The following is a 19,706-nucleotide window of genomic DNA, read 5'->3' as shown; positions in this document are numbered from 1 at the left end:
GCAGTATTAGTGAAACTGTTATCTTCTCTGGGGTATATATATAGGAAAAATGTACAAAGGATTCATCAGAGGATCAATCAAGATGTAGTCGAGGCTTGTACCTTGCAAGTTTGAAAGTGTAAATCTTTCCAGCTGATTGTGCAATTTAAATTAGTGGTGCACTGAAACGAAAATTCTTGGACCGAAAACAAAAATTCAGGATGCATTTGGGCGAAAACCAAAATTAACAGTTTTTTTTTTTTAATATATTTTTTATAAATGTATTACATTTGACTTTTTAATTAATATCATGAATTAAGTTTTAAATCTGCCCAGTAACAAGTTGGCCCAAAAAAAAAATTTAAAAACGCGCATGCAAAAAGCACTGCAAAACTCTAACTTCATTGGTGTGAACCAGGCCTGAAATGCATTGAAAATGCATCAAAAACCCACTTCTGTTTTTGATGCGTTGTTAACCACTTCCTGTCCGGACACTTTCACCCCCTTCCTGTCCAGGCCAATTTTCAGCTTTCAGCATTATCAAATTTTGAATGACAATTGCGCGGTCATGCAACACTACCTATATGAATTTTTTTGAGACAGATAAAGCTTTATTTTAGTGGCATTTATTCACCACTGGGATTTTTATTTTTTTTGCTATTTAAATGAAAGTCCAAAAATTTTGAAAAAAAGTGTTTTTCTTATAAAATTTTGCAAATTAATATTTCATCATAAATCTTGGCTAACATTTATTCCGTTATCTTTTTAGTAAAAAAAAAATAACACAAAAATTATAGTTTAAAATTTTTTTTTATTTTTTTTATATTTGTTTTTTTTTTTTTTTAACGTACAGTCACCCTAGCAGTACAGTGTCATGGTGACACTGTACTACTTGTGGGGGGTGATGATTTTTTTTTTTTTTTTTTTTTTTTTTTTTTTTTTTTACACTGATTGCTTTTACACCCATATAGGATGTAAAAGCAATCATTTCTCCTTCTCTCTGGCTGCATTCTTACAGCCATTGAGAACTACTGAGTAAGCTGTGATTGGTCACAGCTTGTCACATGGTACAAGGCTGTTGTGAATAGCCTTGTACCATGTGATCATTCATAGCTTTCACACGTTGTAAGCAATGATGTCACAAGTGACATCTTGCTTACTACTCTGCATATGATCACTGATTGGCCAATCAGTGATCACATGATCGGGACCTCACACAGAGGTCCAGTCCGATCGGTGTTCCACTGTGTCTGGAGGACACAGCGGTCACCAGATCGCGGTGCTGCGCGCTCCGAGGGAGCACGCACAACTAGAAAATGCGGGTGCCGTTTATGAATGGCAACCCGCCCCTAGAGTGACACCGTCCTGCCGTTTAAAAACAGTAGGCGGACGGCAAGTGGTTAAGCTGCCCAGTAACAAGTTGGCAAAAATAATTCAAAACACAATTAAAGTGGGTAAAAATTCACGCATGCAAAAATCACTGCAAAACGTAAACTCATTGGTGTGAACCAGGCATGAAATGCATTGAAAACCTATAAAAACAAATTTTTTTTATAGTCAAATGGCCTATGAAAAACGCACCCCTGAGAAAATCACACATTTGTGGCGCCTATTATCAGCACCTTTTTTTCCTATTGGGGAAAATGCCAATAACACTACTTTTCCAAACGTCTCCCAGGACAGCCTCCTTGAGACGTAGAGCTCCTCGCTCCGGAACAGGAAACTCGGAAGCACAGCACTTTAAAGGCGGACCTTCAGGCCTCCCTTTTCAGTTTTTAGTGTTTCCTCCAGAGGAATGGGTACAGTCCAAAAGAACCTGTTTTTGGAAGTCCTAGACTCAAGGGGGTGCTGGTGGCTCCTGCGTTACCTTCTCTTGCCCGGCGCGATCCCTCCAGGTTGAGAGGAGTGGGGCTGTGCTCCTGGTGTCCTTCCAGGCCTCGGAGAACGACCGCCAGTGATGGATCTGCTGCGCTGGCGCAGAAAAAGGGGGGGCTCAGGCCTTTTTTGCAGGATGCCGCCCTCCCCCGGACGGGCGGCGCTCACCCCGTATCATGGGGGGGGGGGGGGCTCGGCAGCCAGTGCAGAGAAACCGCTGGGCAGGCGTGTGGGCAGCCACAATTTCTGGAGGGTGTGCTCCAAGCACCGGAAGTTTCAGTCGCGGTGATGTCATTGTGGTCCTGGTCTCCTCCATAATGGCGCACGCATCAGGTCAAACTCATGGTCCCGGTCTCCATAGAAGCCACACTGCGGTTTTAAACCCAGCAGAGGTTGTGAATCCACAACAAGGGACATGATGGAAGGCGCTGGCCCCTTTCAGCAAGCAGACCCTGGTCCTTCAGACACCGTCTCCTCTCAGGTATGCTTGGGGACTTCAGATTCCCTCTTGCTGATCCCTGGGGGTGGTTTTTCTCTTTCCCCAGTCTCTTGAGTGCAGATGACGATGAGGCACACTTTCTTTTTTTACTCCCCCAGCACAGTGGTGTTTGGATGAAGAGCGCTGGCTGATTATCTTCTGCATTGTGTTTCTTGCTTGTTGTAAGTTAAAACCCAGGACAAGAAGTGTGCAGTTTGTGTGTCAAAATTTGAGTTCAGCTTGGGAAAAGCCTTTATGCAGCAATTGTGTGAATAGCCTTATTAAGGATGAGTCATTTACAGCCTGCCATAAGGTCCTCACCTCCATTAAGGATGACATGACATCTGCATTTCAGTCGTTCTATCCCTGCTGGATAGAATGCAGACACCGATGGGGCCTTTGACCCAGCTGGCTGATACAGAAGTATCAGAAGCGGTAAGAGGGGAGGAGGACCTGGAAGAGGATCCTAAGTCCCTTGCTTCCTAACGGGCAGTTTCAGGCTCAGAGGGCGACGACGGTGAGGTTTGCTCCTCCAGAGGTTCCAGGTACAAATTGGCTCTTGATGATGTCCAGCAAGTTAAGGATGTCAAGCCCAAGAAGCATTGGACAGGGGACAAGGGAAAAGGGGGGATCTTATTCAATCCTCCTCAGGGCCCCAAGTCTCAATGACTTGAGCTTCCTAGTGGGAGGAAGACTGGGGACCTTTCTCCCTCAGTGGGCTTCAATCTCCTTGAACCCATATATCCTGCACTTAATAGAAGAAGGGTACAGGTTGGAGTTGGACTCCAGTCCCCCCGCCAAGTATCTGGTAACCAACCTTCCCAAGGATTGGGCACAGGCTCTCTGTGGCCTAATCGGAGACCTGGTAGATCAGCAAGCCTTTACTCAGGGGAGGGGGTGTTATTCCCATGTTTTTGTAGTGAAAAAGCCCTCACGTAAGTTTCACCTTATCCTAAACCTGCGCCCCCTCAATCATTCTCTAAGGTACAAACACTTCAGGAAGGAATCAGTCTTCTCTGTAAGGAACATCGTCTACCCAGATTTTCATGGCTATGCTGGATCTGAGGGATGCGCATCTTCACATTCCCATTCATCATGCGTGTCAGAAATACCTAAGAATAGCAGTAAGAATGGGTTCAGAGATTCACCACTGGCAGTGTCAGGCTCTACCTTTTCGGTCTGGCCTCAGCGCCAAGAATTTTTACAAAGGTGCTCGCGGAGGCCTTGGCTCCCCTAAGAATTAGGTCTATTACGATCGTTCCCTATCTGGACAATCTCCTATTCATGGCAAGGTCTCGCCAACAGTGGACCTGCAGGTTGCTCTACTTTAGATCTGGCAGTCCGGTTCCCGTCCAGGGTCAAGAAATCCCTTTGGTGGTGACAGAAACAAGTGAATCTAGCCAAAGGTCTGCAGTGGAACTCGCCTTGTCCGGTTATCATTACAACTGATGCCAGCAGCTTTGGTTGGGGAACCCATCTAGGCGACAGAGCGGCCCAGGGGTCGTGGTCCGTGGAGGAAGCTCAGAGATCCTCGAATCAGAGAGAACTTCTAGTAGTCCAGCAAGTATTGGATGCCTTCCAGGCAGATCTGTTCGGACAATGTGGCTACGGTGGCATATATGAACAAGAAGGGGGGGTATGCAAAGCCCTCCTCTTCAAGCAATTACGTACAGCATTCCATCTTGAGCCGAGCCGAGCAAAACTTGCTTTCGATATCTGCCATTCATCTGGAAGGGGCTCAGAATTCTTTAGCTGACTTCCTAAGTCAGCATCCAGTCAAGCACGACGAATGGTCCCTCAACCATTTACGTCCATCACTCTCGGGTGGGGCATGCCGGAGGCCAATCTCTTTGCTTCTCTGTAAAACAGGAAAGTCAGCCGGTTCTTCTCCCTAAATCCCTGAGATCAGGCTTTGAGTGTGGATGCTTTCGTGAGCATGTGGATGTTCAATCTGTTATGCGTTTCCGCCAGTGAGGCTGATCCCAGCAGTCCTGCAGAAGTTTCTGTTAGAAAAGATAAACCTCATTCTGATGGCACCGTTCTAGCCGAAGAGGCCATGGTTTTCTCTGCTGTGAAGCCTGGCCACGGTTCCCCCGTTTCCCCTTCCAGAGAGGTAAGAACTGGTCTCTCAGGATCCCGTGCTACACCCTCAAGTCAAAACCTTGAGGTTGGCAGTGTGGCTTCTGAAGAGCAACTACTGAAAGCTCAGGGGTTTTCTGACAGAGTAATAAGGACTTTAGTGAACTGCCGCAAACCCTTACCAGAGCTATTTATGCTAAGGTCTGGAAAAAATTAAACGCCTGGTTGCTAGGTAAGGGACGGGGCCCTCTGGATATTCCAGCGGTATTAGATTTCTTTCAGGATGGGGCAGATCAGGGATTTTCGGTTAGCACTTTAAAGGTGCAGGCCTCGGCCCTTAGTGTTTTTTCTTCAGATCCCCCTCCAGCAAGATCCCTTTTATAACAGATTTTTTCAGGGCTCTTTCCAAGTCCAGGCCAGTGGCATTCAGGTCTTGTCCAGTTTGGGATCTTTCCTTGGTTCTAAAAGCTTTGGTCCTTTGAACCTCTGGAGAAATCTTCAATGAAGTTTTTGACTCTAAAAACTGTGTTTTTTATAGCAATAATGTCGGCCCGTAGGGTGGGTGAATTGCAGGCCCTTTCCATTAGGAAGCCCTTTTTGGCAGTTTTCGAGTTAGAATTGTGCTCAAAACAGATCCTGGATTTCTTCCCAAGGTTGCCTCCTCCTTTCATAGGTCTCTATACATAATTTTGTTGACCTTCTGGTCTGCTCCCGCAAGCAGGGAGTAGGAAACAGTGAAGTGGAGAGCGAGTGACCAGATATTATTGCACCACATCCCTTAAAATTGCAAATCAATAAAGAAGATGGGACTTTCAGGGTGCATAGACATGAATACCACACATTGAAAGTTATATAATTTTTATTTCGTATTTTGGTGAAACACAAGAGGAAAAAATTCAAAAACATAAAAACAATTTCAATTCTAAGAATACCATATGAGATTCAAACTTGGTTAGGTAAATGTAGCATACTCCCTACATGTTTCGCCCTCAGGGGAGATTTTGTGAGGAACTTTCTACTGCCAAGGCAGTCAAAAAGTATATCAAAGGAAAACTGTTCAATTACCAAACCACTTTAATATATCCAATACAAGGTATTTAATCAAATATATATACATATATATATGGGACTCAATGGCTCACCCTGGGTGTGAAAGCTCACAGAGCTAGAAGAAAATGACCTAAAAAAAATCTTAATTGGCCTACACGTCCAAAACAGTTGTAGAGGATATAATGGGCATCAGATATCATCTAGGCACAATGGGATAAACAAAATATTACTTAAATTTAATGGAAAATATTAAGAGATCATATTTCAATAGGTTGAGAGAAACTTTGGGCAATTTTACCTGTTAAATGCTTTATGATATATAGGTATAACCTAACAAAGATCTATTTGACCTATACGTTCACCACCATAAGAAGGGAAACAATGAACATCAAACATCCATCTAGACAAAATAGGATAGACAAAAATCAGAAACTAATTTAATTTCAAAAAAGAAATCAAGAGACGTTAATGAAAATTAACTTAATTTTACCTATGGAAATTGCAGAGAAATATGAAATATGTTCTGTCTAGAGGTCTAAGTGGCCTATAATGTCCAAATAAGGTTGAAGAAAACAGGGAGTAGGAAAGATTAACTTTGTTGGATGTTAGAAGGAGCCTTTTGGTCTATCTTAGTAGATCCAGAGAATTCAGAAAGTCTGATTCTCTTTTTGCAGGAGCATGGAAGGGTTCCAAGGCTTCCAAATCCACCATAGCTAGATGGATTAGAATGGCTATTACGGAATCGTATAGTTTATTAGAAATTCTGCCCCCATTTTTGTTAGTGCACACTCAACCAGATCCTTGTCAGCGTCCTCGGCAGAGAGCCGGTGCCTCACCAGAACAGATCTGTAAGGTGGCCACCTAGTCCAGTTTTTCTACCTTTTTGTGAAACATTGACTGGATCTCCTTTTCTAGCAAGGATCAGGCATTTGGGCGCAAAGTCCTCCAGGCAGTAGCCCCGCCCTAGTGGGTAGGTTCTTGATTGTCTCTAGGAGGCTGTCCTGGAAGATGTTTAGAGAAAACCAGAGTTAGTTACCGGTAACTCCTTTTCTATGAGTCTTTCAGTACAGCTGGGACTTCCCACCCTAAGATTGTACGGTAATGTATGTTTATGCATAAATGGCTGTCTTTTAGTGTCTTCCTGTGGTTCTTGAGTAAAACTGAAGAGGGAGGCCTGGATGTCTGTCTTTAAAGTGCTGTGCTTACGTGTTTCTTGTCCCGGAGGGAGGAACTCTACGTCTCAAGGATCCTGTCCTGGAAGACTCGTTGAAAAGGAGTTACTGGTAAGGCTAACTCTGGATTATTTGGCTGATACACTTCAGTCGTGGATATAGCGGTGCATCCGTAATTTAAATTTCTGTTTTTGGACATACTAATACAGATTGCTACTCTTATTTGACTGTTTAAGGGTACTTTCATATTGCCCCCGCTGTGCTGTGGGTGCAGCGCAACGTAACGTACCTGTGCTTTTCGTGAAGGTTAGCTGTGTTTTCTCATAGACTTCTGTTATATCACATGGTTGTGGTGTGCTGTCCGAAAACGCACCAAAACCACAGGACATAATAGAAGTCTATGGGAAAGCAAAGCTAACCTGCAGAAAAGCTACGGATACACTGTGCTGCCACCAAAGCACAGTGAAACATTGTGAAGCCTCCCTAACAGTGTATGGTTATCATATGTTTGATCAATGGTATGAAGAAAATGTACTCCTAAATATTCGTGTAAAAGAGAATCTGAGGGATCTTTTTGACATACTAAAGCTACAAGGGGCATTCCTGCTAATGTAGGTGGGTGCTGCAGGTATGGACACTGGTAATACAATATTGACGTTTATATTTCTGATGGATATGTCAAAGATCAATAAATTTCTATGCAAAGATACTGATGGTTTGTTTTATTTATTTGATCAATAGAAGTACACTGTAAATGAGAAGATGTATACTCAGAAGAACAGTCAAGCAAAGAGTCTATATTGGACTTGTTGATTCTTCATAATGTTTTCCACCAGAACCTGTGGTATAGCATTTATAATGCAAAGTGTTTTTAGCATGCATCATGCATTACCAATAATTCTTCAGATGCCTTTGTTAGGCTAACCACCACATCACAAAGACACTCATTTATTTTTAAGATATGCTATTTCTGGGGCTCATATAAAAATATTGAGAGCAGACCATTGCTTATATTGGGTTTATATACTATTTTAGGTAATGCTCTGTATTACTATATCAAAAGATAACTTCTAATGATGGTAATGTTTTTGTAGCAATAAAGTATATATCTTTTAATTATATGATTAGGAGTGCAGGGGGTCTTCAAGCCTTCTTGAGTCTACTTCTGTTTTTTTTCTACTCAAGGTTTTATTGCTGTCTGTGTCTTAAGTTGAATTAAAGTGTTTTTCACCTTCTATCCTCAGGACACAGAAGGAAAAAAGAATAAATCTGTCTGTGAACATTTTGATTATTTCAGATACATTACCTATAATGCAGGGCCGGTGTCTGCAGGGTGCCAGATGTTGTGGTCATTTGTATCTGGCATGAATATAAACCGTTTTTCCTGGAGTTCCACATTAACTCTCACCCACTCGGGTGTGAAAATTTTTTTAAAAAACTGCTTGTCCAGGGACTAAATTGGTGTCCCAATCAACTTGTCCCTCAGGACAATCTACTTGGCTGATAAAACAAAACAAAAAAAATTCTAACCAAAACCGTATTTAAATCTTTGCTTTAATGTCTGAGGCTTTTAAAAACAGAAGGGGCTTTATGGTGACTTAAACATTTAATATTTTTAACTTTACGCTGTTTATCTCCTCCTCCCCTCCCTGCCTGTCTCCAGCACCGCACCCGGGAACTCGTAGGAAGGAGAGACCTTGCAGTGTAATGAGCACTGATTGGGTACAAGTCAGGAAAGGGGAGTGTCTGTATTATCCTTTATCCCTTTTGCTGCCAAAGCTGTTTTTTGTGTTTTTTGCACACATTTAAAAAATCATTTAAGGCCTGAAGATTACACAACTCCAAAACATTTATGTATTTTCTGAAATCCGAGACCCCTTAAAGAATAAAATAGCGGTAGTTAAAAATTTTTGTCACACGATATTGTCACAAAGGTGTAGGAAACCCATAGTTCAGTAAAAAAAAATACCAGTTAATTTTAGGGCACAAAAACCAATAAATTATCCAATTTTTTGTATAAAATATAAAAGACAAGGTTGCATCGAGTAAATGGATATCCAACATGTCAAACCTTAAATTTTGTGTTCACTCATGAAATGGTAACAAACTTTAGTACCCTATATTTTCTATAGGTGATGCTTTTAAAGCCCCTTACAGGTCATCAGGTTTGCGTTCCTGAGGTGGTCTGGTGCTAGAATTATTGCTCTTATTCTGGCATGTGCATCAATATGTAACCTGTATCACAATCAACGATGTCATGAGTAGGCGCCCCAGTGCGTTTTTATGTTTGTGTTTGTGTGTACATATGTTGTGGTGGAGGCCTTGAAAATTTTATTGGGGGGGGGGGGGGTTATATGACTCGGTGTAACTTTTTTTTTTTTTTTTTTTTATGTCCCCTATGTGATGATTTTTGGTGACAGGTTCTTTTTTTTTTTTTTTTCTTTTTTTCTTTTTTTTTTGAGGCCCTGCATGTCTCCCCTGTACTACACTGGATGTAATGCAGTGCACATTGCACGGTATTACATTCTTTCCCGACATCGATGTCCGGGAACCTGTCAACAGGCTCTGGGGCTGTTGGCTTAGTGTATGTCTTTCAGATCATGTTTTATATAAAAAAAAAAGTGGGGGGGACTTACCCTTTAATTGCTTAGGCCAAGATTGATGCTGTGCCTTAATAAACTGGTCAAACCATTTTGTGCAGTACATTGAATGTTTTCTGAACATGTATGTAACCTTATCCTCTTCCTGAGAGCCCTGCATGTTGATATCCTGTATATAGGACAGCCAAAGTAGAAGTATGTGTGGTGTTTGTTTTTTTTTTTTGTTTTTTTTTCTTCTTCCTTTTTAAGCAATTTTTCTTTTGTCTTTATCTTACCACTTGTGCTTAGGCTCCATGCGCACTGCACGTTTTAATAATGCTGTTAACTTGAGCTGTGTAAAGTCACATTAAAAACTTGTGGTTTTCCGGGTTTTTTAACGTTTTTGTATTCGTGTTTAGTGGCGTTTTGCCGCTTTTTTTTTTGTCAAAAGTCCAAAAACGCTGGTTTGCCGCGTTTTTCAGCGTTGGAGCATTTTTACAGCTTAAAAACTCCTCTAGAAACCCACTAGTTCTGGGGGTTTTTTTCTAGCCAAAAAACACTGATTAGTCTTTGTGCGCATGGACACATAGGTTAACATGCTGGGGAGTTTACTGGCTGTAGAAAAAAACGTCGAAAGCCAAAAACAGCCGCAGTAAAAACGTCCTGTGTGCAGGAAGACTTATATTTTTGTGTACTTGTTTTGTAAACATTTGTTAAAGCGTTAAATTCAGAATGCAAAAAAAATTGGTTCGAGTTGTTTTGCTCATTTCTAGTTTTACTTTGGATTTTGTTCTGCGCAGCAAAAAAAATATGGCAGAAATCTGTCTACTATAGCCAACATCTTTGTTATTTATTTATTCTGTTATTTTCTTCTTTAGAAGGTAAAGCTGTTAGTAGTCTTCTCCCTGTTGCTGAATCTGAAGTAGTCATTTTCACTGCGGTGTATATAATATCTTAACTTTTTATTGCATGTGCACGTCCTACATATATTTTACAATTGACTTTACAGGTCATTTCACATCTGAGGATGACCTGAATCTTCTGATCGCAAAGAACACACGACTGGAGATTTATGTGGTCACACCAGAGGGGCTGCGACCTGTGAAAGAGGTTGGGATGTATGGCAAGATTGCAGTCATGGAGCTTTTCAGACCCAAGGTAACCTTCTTTTTTTTTCTTTTCTTTTTTTATTTCATTGCTGACTTTTTGATGTCTAATGATGTGGAAAGTGTTGATTATTTTCAAAGGTTTGTAAAGTAATTCTACATTGAGGATATATGGAGGCTGACATTACTAACCTCTCCTGAAAATGACAGGTTCTCAGCTGCCACACGGATGTGCTTTCTGATTCGCTGACCTGTATGTAGATCAGGTGTTCTGTCTGCGCTCTGACTTTTCTTGCCTACTTGATCTAGATTGGAGATTTAGAAACAAGGCCTTGTATAGCCAGACAGCTAGCATTTTCAGAAGGATGTTAGAAGTAGCCACAATTCTACTTTCATTGCAGGTATTTGTTGACAGTTTTCATGTTGGAATGTTTCATGGGAATATCAAAGCTACTGCTCTTGTATTTCCTGACATTTACCGAGATTTTCCTTTTTTACTTTTAATCCTGTTGAAAATGTTTCAGCAGACAGGAAGTGAGAGAAAATCTGCAACAGGGACACAGAAAGTTATACAAATGCGTGTGTGTCCCCTTCTCCTCCACTAAAATATGTTTTGTTTCTGTCTGTGTTGCTGTTAAAGATTTTTCCTCACTTTCAGTCTGACTCCTGTTTGCCATTGTTAACAGGATAGGATGTGAGAGGAAATCTTTCTGACTGAGACCTGGATAGCAGGATTGTGACAGACCCAACTGGGACAGGGTCTTTTGGAGGGGGCTGTAGGCTAGCCTCTTGCCTACTTGCTATGGGCCCTGGTGTTTGAGGGGCCTTTATTCTTTGGGAGGTTCAGATTCCGGTCCATGTCTCCCGAAAAACAGACTGGGAACTGGAGGACTCCGATACAAATTTGGGGTCTTTGTGCCCAAACCAGCATTAACTGCTTCAACCCTCTCCTGGACTCAGAGCAGATGTTCATATAATCGGCTAGAAACAACCTGATGCTGAGGTCACCTGCTGTGATCTGTTTATAAAGGTGTTGTGTTTACTGTTGTGTCTTTCTCGCGTTAAGTGACTTATTGTTTGTCAGCTAATCCTCCTGGAGGTTCCTACAAGATGGGATTAGTCTGGTGTCAACTTTACCTCATTACCTAATCATTGTGGGATGTTTATCCCAATGTGTAGAATTTGTTTTTGTTGTTCATGTGGGGACTGCCCCTATTTAAGTGTATAAAAACCTGTATTTCTGTTCAATAAAGGAGTTCCTGTTTGCACTTAAGCTAGTGTCGTCTAGTTCTTGTGTGCAATTCCCAGTTATAATACATCAGGGTGCCAGGCGGTCCATCACAATAATAAACCTGACGTGGTTTCTAGCCGGTCCACTTTATCAAAGAAAAAAACCCACAAATTGCTCTTAAGGGTAATTTGCTTTTCCCGTACAGTGTCTTGAAAAAGTATTCATACCCCTTGAATTTTTCCACATTTTTGTTACAACCAAAAACATAAATGTATATTATTGGGATTTTATGTGATAGACCAACACAAAGTGGCACATAATTGTGAAATGGAAGGAAAATTATCAATGGTTTTCAAAAGTTTTTACAAATATGTGAAAAGTGTAGCGTGCATTTGTATTCAGCCCCCCTGAGTGAATACTTTTGTAGAACCACCTTTCGCTGCAATTATAGCTGCACGTCTTTTTGGGGATGTCTCTACCAGCTTTGCATGTCTAGAAAGTGAAATTTTTGCCCAGTCTTCTTCTTTGCACAATGAAACAAGCTCTGTCAGATTGGATGGAGAGCGTCTGTGAACAGCATTATTCAAGTCTTGCAACAGATTCTCTATTGGATTTAGGTCTGGACTTTGGGACATTTTAACACATGAATATGTTTTTGATCTAAACCATTCCATTGTAGCTCTGGCTGTATGTTAAGGGTCGTTGTCCTGCTGGAAGGTGAACCTCCTCCCCAGTCACAAGTCTTTTTGAAGACTCTTACAATTTTTCTTCTAAAATTGCCCTGTTTTTGGCTCCATCCATCTTCCTATCAACTCTGACCAGCTTCCCAGTGCAGTGTTAGTTTTACACCACACAGTGTTTTGCTTTTAAGCCAAAAAGTCAAGTTAAATCATCTGACCAGAGCACCTTCTTCCACATGTTTGTGTCCCCCAAATGGCTTCTCACAAACTGCAAATGGGACTTCCTATGGCTTTATTTCAACAATGGCTTTCTCCTTGCCACTCTTCCATAAAGGCCAGCTTTGTGGAGTGCACGACTAATAGTTACCCTGTGGACAGATTCTCCCACCTGAGCTGTGGATCTCTGCAACTCCTCCAGGGCTACCATGGGCCTCTTGGCTGCTTTTCTGATGAATGCTGTCCTTTTTCCGGCCTGTTAGTTTAGGTGGACGGCCATGTCTTGGTAGGTTTGCAGTTGTGCCATACTCTTTCCTATTTCAGGATGATGGATTGGACAGTGCTCCGTGAGATGTTCAAAGCTTGGGATAATTTTTTTTATGACCTAACCCTGCTTTAAACTGCTCCACAACTTTGTCCATGACCTGACTGGTGTGTTCCTTGGCCTTCATGATGCTGTTTGTTCACGAATGTTCTCTAGCAAACCTCACAGAACAGCTGTATTTATACTGAGATTAAATTACACACAAGTGGACTCTATTTACTAATTAGGTGACTTCTGAAGGCAATTGGTTCCACTAGATTTTAGGTAGGGGTATCGGAGTAAAGGCATCTGAATACAAATGCACGCCATACTTTTCAGATATTTATTTGTAAAAAATATATGAAGAAGAAAAACACCGTTCAGAGTCCCCACTTTTTTTTTTTTTTTTCTTTTTTTTTTTTTTAAGAAGTGGCCAGAAACCATGCAGGGTGCCAAACAGCTGCATCTAAAAACTGCTGAGGCTCTTGGCCACCATGCTGAGCTTCAGATATGGAGAAGTGAATGGCTGTAAGCCAGAACTCTGGAGATTGCTGCAAAAAGCTTGGGTCTGCCTGACGTATGCAGGGCGTATGCCTAGGAGCCAGCAGCTGAGTCATTATCCCCTGTACACCCAGTCTCCTGCAAATACCTTAGTCTGGGACCCTGACTGGCTCCCTCCCTAGTGAGTTGCAACAGATGGGTTCAGCTAAAAGGGAGCCACTGAAGCAAAGCCCACAGAAACCCCCACCTTGGGGTCCATGGCAGAACTTTGTTTTTGCCTCTGGGATAGACAGGAAATCAATAAAGGGGTGTTGATTATCCTAAATGTATTAACCTTTTTATGTCGATCATTTCACACTATGAATCACCTAGGAATCACACAGGAGTACATTCCAATGCAATTTACATGTGATTCATTTTGAATAGGCTCAAATCGCACCGCATCGCACCAAAGCAGTGCATGCGCTACTTATGGAAACACACTGCAATTGGATTGCATGGAGGTTTTTTTTACCATGCATTCCGGTGCAGGCAAAAGTACTGCGTTTTGCGACCTTCATTTGGGGGGGTGTTTAGCGTTTCACTGACACTGCAGATTGCATGGGCAGTGCGTTTTAAACACGGTGCGGGAAACACGCATGGATTGCAGGTTTCTGGCACTGTGTTCTGGTGTGAGCTGGGATGGGTAGTCTTTCTCAGATGTGTTCTCACGTAGTGGGAAGTTTTTGGGACATTTTGTGTATTCAAAAAAAAAAAAGTCATAAAATGCATCCATAACATAACAGGAAAAGTTAAGACTAAAGAATGTCACATATGTACTTAAATGTTCTAAATATTGGAAGCAGCTATTCATGTTCAATCTGTTTAATAAATATTTGTTTCCTGTCAAATATGCAGGGAGAAAGTAAGGACCTACTCTTTATACTGACAGCCAAGTACAATGCCTGTATCCTTGAATATAAACAAACTGGAGACAGTATTGACATCATTACCCGAGCACACGGCAATGTTCAGGTATTGTTGAAAGCTGAATGTGGACTTGATTACTTTTCTTTTCTTGGCCATTTATTTTCTGTTTTTTTTTTTTTGGCTCTAGGATCGCATCGGCCGGCCATCTGAAACAGGGATCATTGGCATAATTGACCCTGATTGCCGAATGATTGGTCTGCGCCTTTATGATGGTTTATTTAAAGTGATCCCTTTGGAGAGGGATAATAAGGAGTTAAAGGCTTTCAACATCCGATTGGAAGAGCTTCATGTTATTGATGTCAAGTTTCTCTATAGCTGTCAAGCTCCCACCATCTGCTTTGTGTACCAAGACCCACAGGGCCGTCACGTCAAGACTTATGAGGTCTCCCTCAGGGAAAAGGAGTTTAGCAAAGGTCCCTGGAAGCAGGAGAATGTTGAAGCTGAGGCATCTATGGTGATTGCAGGTACCTTGGAAGATTCCTGTGAATGATAAAGGTTGAAATTTGGCAAAGTCTGTTGACATCAAATTGCTTCTTTTTGAGAAGCATTGTGTCCATTTGAACTTTTAAAATAACCCTTTGAAGATGTTAAGGTTTTAAAAACATTTTGTTCTGTATGTGGGGAAGCCATATTTTCTTGTCTCTCTTGCTGATACTCTTATTTCACTAAAGTCTGTTTTAAACCAAACTCTACAGTCTCTGAAAATGTCAAATATTCACAACACATCTGGTAACCGGAGACCATTTCATATCTCTATAGACCAGTGGTCTCCAACTGTGACCGGGGGGGGCAGATATGGCCCTTTGCTTGCTTTTATCCGGGCCTTGGGGCACTATTCCATCCACTGACAAAAACAGTTGGGAATGTGTTCTCCCATTGACACCAACAATTGGGCATATGTCCTCCCAATAACAACAAAGGGGCACAATTCCTTCCAATGACAACAATGGGGCCCAAACCATAGACATATGGAGACGACTCACATCCGTCCTCAAAGATAACAGCTTTACAAGTTGTAAAGCTGTTATCTTTGAGGACGGATGTGAGTCGTCTCCATATGTCTATGGTTTGTTTTTTCCATTAAATTTACCTGCTACACTATGGGAGATTGTGTTTATTTTTTTATGGCACATACCCATATCCCATAAGAGGAGCCACTGTTTGATTATCGACCCCTAAGAGAAGGATATCTGTGGATGGGGAAAGTGGATCAGTGGATATCAGTAGATGCTGAGAGGATTTGAGGGTTTGATCCCACTATAGGCTTTGACCTTCACGGGTCGAAGCCTGGAGGTGAGAGGCTAATCTAGCCGTGTGTTGGAGTTTCTGCACCTGGAGTCACTTTATGATCACGTGTGCTTGCAATTGCAGTAGTGGTGTCACCCACCCATTGGACATTTGCCTACACGTTTTTTATTTTTCATTAGTGTTTTTAGTGTGATATTTTTTGCACCATATTTGCATGATTGATCACAGTCTAATTATTGTCTATTGCTTTCATGTGTTAGAAATTGTCACTATTATTGTTACTACACAGTATTTATACATTATATTTTTTCTGATATTAGTTTATTATATATTTTTGATCACTATGACCACTTGATTATTATTATATATATATTTTACTTCACAAGGTGTATTATATTTGTTATATATATTTTAAAATAATTTTTTGATTTTTATGAGTAGCGCCACATTCTTTGATTTTTATTTCTATTGTTCCAGGAAAGTTTTCAAACCTACTCTTCTGATGCGACTTGTACAGATGTAAACAAAAAGATTTATACTCCCCTCCCACACTGTCTGTAACTTTGAAGGTCCACATACTTTTTTTTTTTTTTTTTTTGTGGTGTAGGTGTGATACCCAAACGTTTGGCCATATAGTGTATTAAATACTTTTTACTTTCTTATCCTTTTCACCTCCTGACCATCACAGGCCACAGCTTTTCATGCGTTGGCACATATATATTGTGAATACCATTTATTTTTGGAGTGTGATACCCATAGGAGTAGCATTTAATAAAATTTGAATTTCATAAGATTATAGAAGAATGGGAGAAAAATGTTTTATTAAATCATTCAGATTGTTTAGTGATGTTTTAACAGTAAACCATGATGTTTCTTTGTATATGTATATGTAGGAGATGACCTGTATATATTTTAGTTCCAGAGCCTTTTGGAGGTGCCATTATTATTGGACAAGAATCCATAACTTACCATAATGGAGAAAAATATTTGGCAATAGCACCCCCAATTATTAAGGTGAGTAGGTTTTGTTTTTTTTTTTGTACCGTTGTCTGGGTTTGGGCCAACTCCCACTCTAAACTAACAATAGGAAATCTATTGAAAAGATGATGCTATATAAAATGTACCTAATGTTTTTTTCCTTTCCAGCAAAGCACAATTGTATGCCATAATCGTGTTGATGTCAACGGGTCAAGATATCTTCTTGGCGATATGGAAGGTCGTCTTTTCATGTTGCTGCTAGAGAAGGAGGAGCAGATGGATGGAAGTGTCACTTTAAAGGACCTAAGAGTGGAGCTTCTTGGAGAGGTGAAATCTCCTTTTTCTGTATTGTAATAAAATATTATCCTAATCAGTTTGTATGTGATAATATTGTACTTATCCTTTTACAGACCTCCATCGCTGAATGTCTCACTTACCTGGATAATGGAGTAGTGTTTGTGGGTTCTCGGCTTGGAGACTCCCAGCTAGTTAAGGTATGTGTATTTTGTACTTGTAGCTTGCACTTCATCATCGTTTAATTGATGTCTGTGAGGGTTTTGTCCTAATGTGACTGGATAGACTGTAGTCCCTACGTCCATAACTCCCTATGGTGCCTCTATACTGTTGTTTTTTTTCTTGTTTGTCTTCTTGTAATGATAAAAATGCAAACTTTGTATCTAAATTACTTTTCTTTTGTGCATAGCATTTTCTTGCTTTTGGTCTTGATGGCATACCACACTCTAGTAACCCAGTAGGCAGAGGCATTCCTTCCCTAACACTTGTTTTCTCTCTTGTTCATTGAGGGACATTGGATTCAGAGACTATTATGTTATACTGCCCCACACTGGAGGATTTGGACACTGGCAAACATGTCTAGAAGTATCTAAAACCAATTAACATTACCCCACTCTTAGAGTATAAATCATTGTGTTAACTGTACATTTGCTGCCACCATAAAATACAAAAATTATAAATACAAACAAGAGTAAAGTTATACATACATACACTTAGGTAGCGCAATATAATATACTAACAAACCCAAATTAAACCAAAAAATAAATATCAATATCTGGACATTCATGAATTCACTAGTGCAATAACATTGATTACTGCACTAGTGAACACTGATTATTGCACTAGTGAATTTATGGACTTGTATCAATGATCAGTGATGAATAATTGATTGATTTTTTTTTTTTTTTTTTTATGGATACTGGGGACACTTCACTAAAGGTTATCGCATGCTTTATGGCGGTCAGATGACCACATATCGCATGCGCTTCTGAAACTGTCAATTCACTATTGCTTGTGTGTGGTATTTACCGCAAACCACAAAAACGTTCGGTAAATACTACATTAAAAGGCATGGGGGTTCACCTCAAAATCCATACCAGACACGAAGGGCTTGGTATGGATGGGGAGTGACCTTATGCAGTTGTGTGTGTGTGTTTTTTTTTCTTTTTTCTTCTTAATTTTGTAATTGCCGGCAATTCTTTTTTACTTGCTGCTGTCAGCGGGGGAACCCACTGACAGCTCATGACTCATTACATTATCACATGTTTCCACTACTAAAATACCGCATGACGTAATTCATGCGGTAGTGTTTAGTATTGTTTTGTAGTGAATGCCAACTTTTTTTTTTTTTTTTTTTTATTATATAAATGCTGTGCTGATGCAGGTAGATACTGCTTTTGTAATTTGTCCTCTCTGATCTTTATTTTGTTTTGTTTTTTTTGGTATGTTTATATTGCACTACCTAAGAGTGTTGTAGGGGACTTGGACGCCTTAGGAATCTCGTCTCCTGTTCAGCATTCTAGAGCTACAGGTGATTTGGTTGTCCCTACAGTGCTGGACATCCAGTCTGGAGGGTCTTCCAATCAAGCACCAGTTGGACAACGCTATGGCTGTGGCATTAGTCAACAATCAGGGAGAAACCAATAAGCCTGCAGCAAGAGAGGTTGAAAGATTTATATCCTGGGCACAACTTCATTTTCAGGCCTTGCCTGCTGCTTACATCCTAGTTTTGGACAGTTAGTAGATGGACTTGCTGAACCAGCTGTGCCTAAACCTAAGGGAATGGGCCTACACCTGAAGGTGTGCAAGGACCTGTTAGGGACGATGAATGCGGACCTCCCATATTCCAGGTTCAACAACAAACTGGACAGGTTTGTCTCCAAATATAGAGATCCTGTGGAGGAAGCAGAGGATACTCTGGTGGCTTTGTGAGATCAGTACAGCCTGATCCAAGCTGTTTCTTCCCCAAAACACCTTCCTCATCTTCTCCTCCTGGTCAAGATGGAGAGCGCTCCCGTGATCCTCATAGCAATGGAGTGGTCCAGTTAGATGTGGTACTCCAACCACGCTCTGTGGGCTCTTCCAGATTGTCTGAATCGTCTGTCTCAATTACCAGTTTACTATTCTGCTTCAAAGTGCTGGCTTTAATGGCATGGCTGTTGAAGCCCACGTCTTGAGGGGCAGGATCCTCTCCAAATCGGAAGTTTGTATAATGTAAAAGTTTCCCCCCCACAATACTGTGTGATGTATCCTGACTTTTTTTGCAATTAGGCCTGGATCAGCAATTGGCCATGAGTGTCATCAATGGCCAGATCTTGTTCCAGAAACCACCAGCCTCCCATTCTTTAAAAACTCTGTACTTGGTACCTCTGATTTGGCTCCCCCTTGTGCCCACCTGTGACTCAATAGAATTTTAATTTAGTTAACTTGTCTCCTGGAGCTTCCAAGAGCCACCCGTTTGACCCTTACAAGGTTGCATACCTTGTCACCGTCAACTCAGAGAGGTTTGCCAGTTGACAGCTTTGTCCTGGTCTTGCAAAGGGGCTACGTTGTTAAGGCCTAGAGCGTTCTTCCTTCCCTCAGCCTTTCACCTCAACTGGGACATTGTACTTATGTCCCTCTGTCTGGCCCTTGTATATCAGAAGGAGATTTCCCTTCATTGTCTGGATGTAGTTCATGCTGTACGTGTCTAACTCACAGCCACTGCTTCCATTACAAAGACTGATCGTGGTAGATATTAGGGAAGACATATGTTTCCAAACCTTACAAAAACCCTTCCATATTCCCACCTCTGCAACCTACCGCTGTCTATGCGTCAGACATTACCTGTCACAAATATTTGAAGGATCAACGTTCCCTCGCTCCCTCACATACTTTGAGCTGAAGTGTTTAAGGAGCCCGCATTCCCCATGTTTAATATCCTTCCTGTACTCTTATCATAATAGCTAAACTATTTCCAAATGTCCC

General features: G+C 41.1%; 1 protein-coding gene across 1 annotated transcript in view; it reads left to right on the top strand.

Moving 5' to 3' along the window:
* DDB1 (damage specific DNA binding protein 1) overlaps positions 1 to 19,706 on the top strand; it is a 46,562-nt gene that overhangs the window by 2,188 nt on the left and 24,668 nt on the right. The window contains exons 2-7 of the mRNA XM_089655011.1: positions 10,222 to 10,370; positions 14,148 to 14,264; positions 14,347 to 14,683; positions 16,384 to 16,481; positions 16,614 to 16,772; positions 16,856 to 16,939. Of these exons, the coding sequence (XP_089511137.1) occupies positions 10,222 to 10,370; positions 14,148 to 14,264; positions 14,347 to 14,683; positions 16,384 to 16,481; positions 16,614 to 16,772; positions 16,856 to 16,939 (944 nt within the window). The remainder of the gene's footprint in view (positions 1 to 10,221; positions 10,371 to 14,147; positions 14,265 to 14,346; positions 14,684 to 16,383; positions 16,482 to 16,613; positions 16,773 to 16,855; positions 16,940 to 19,706) is intronic.

This window comes from Staurois parvus, unplaced genomic scaffold, assembly GCF_062004578.1.
Source record: "Staurois parvus isolate SC_StPar_1 unplaced genomic scaffold, SC_StPar_1.0 ptg000818l, whole genome shotgun sequence".
Lineage (NCBI taxonomy): Eukaryota > Metazoa > Chordata > Amphibia > Anura > Ranidae > Staurois > Staurois parvus.
This window is presented reverse-complemented; position numbering and strand designations above follow the sequence as displayed.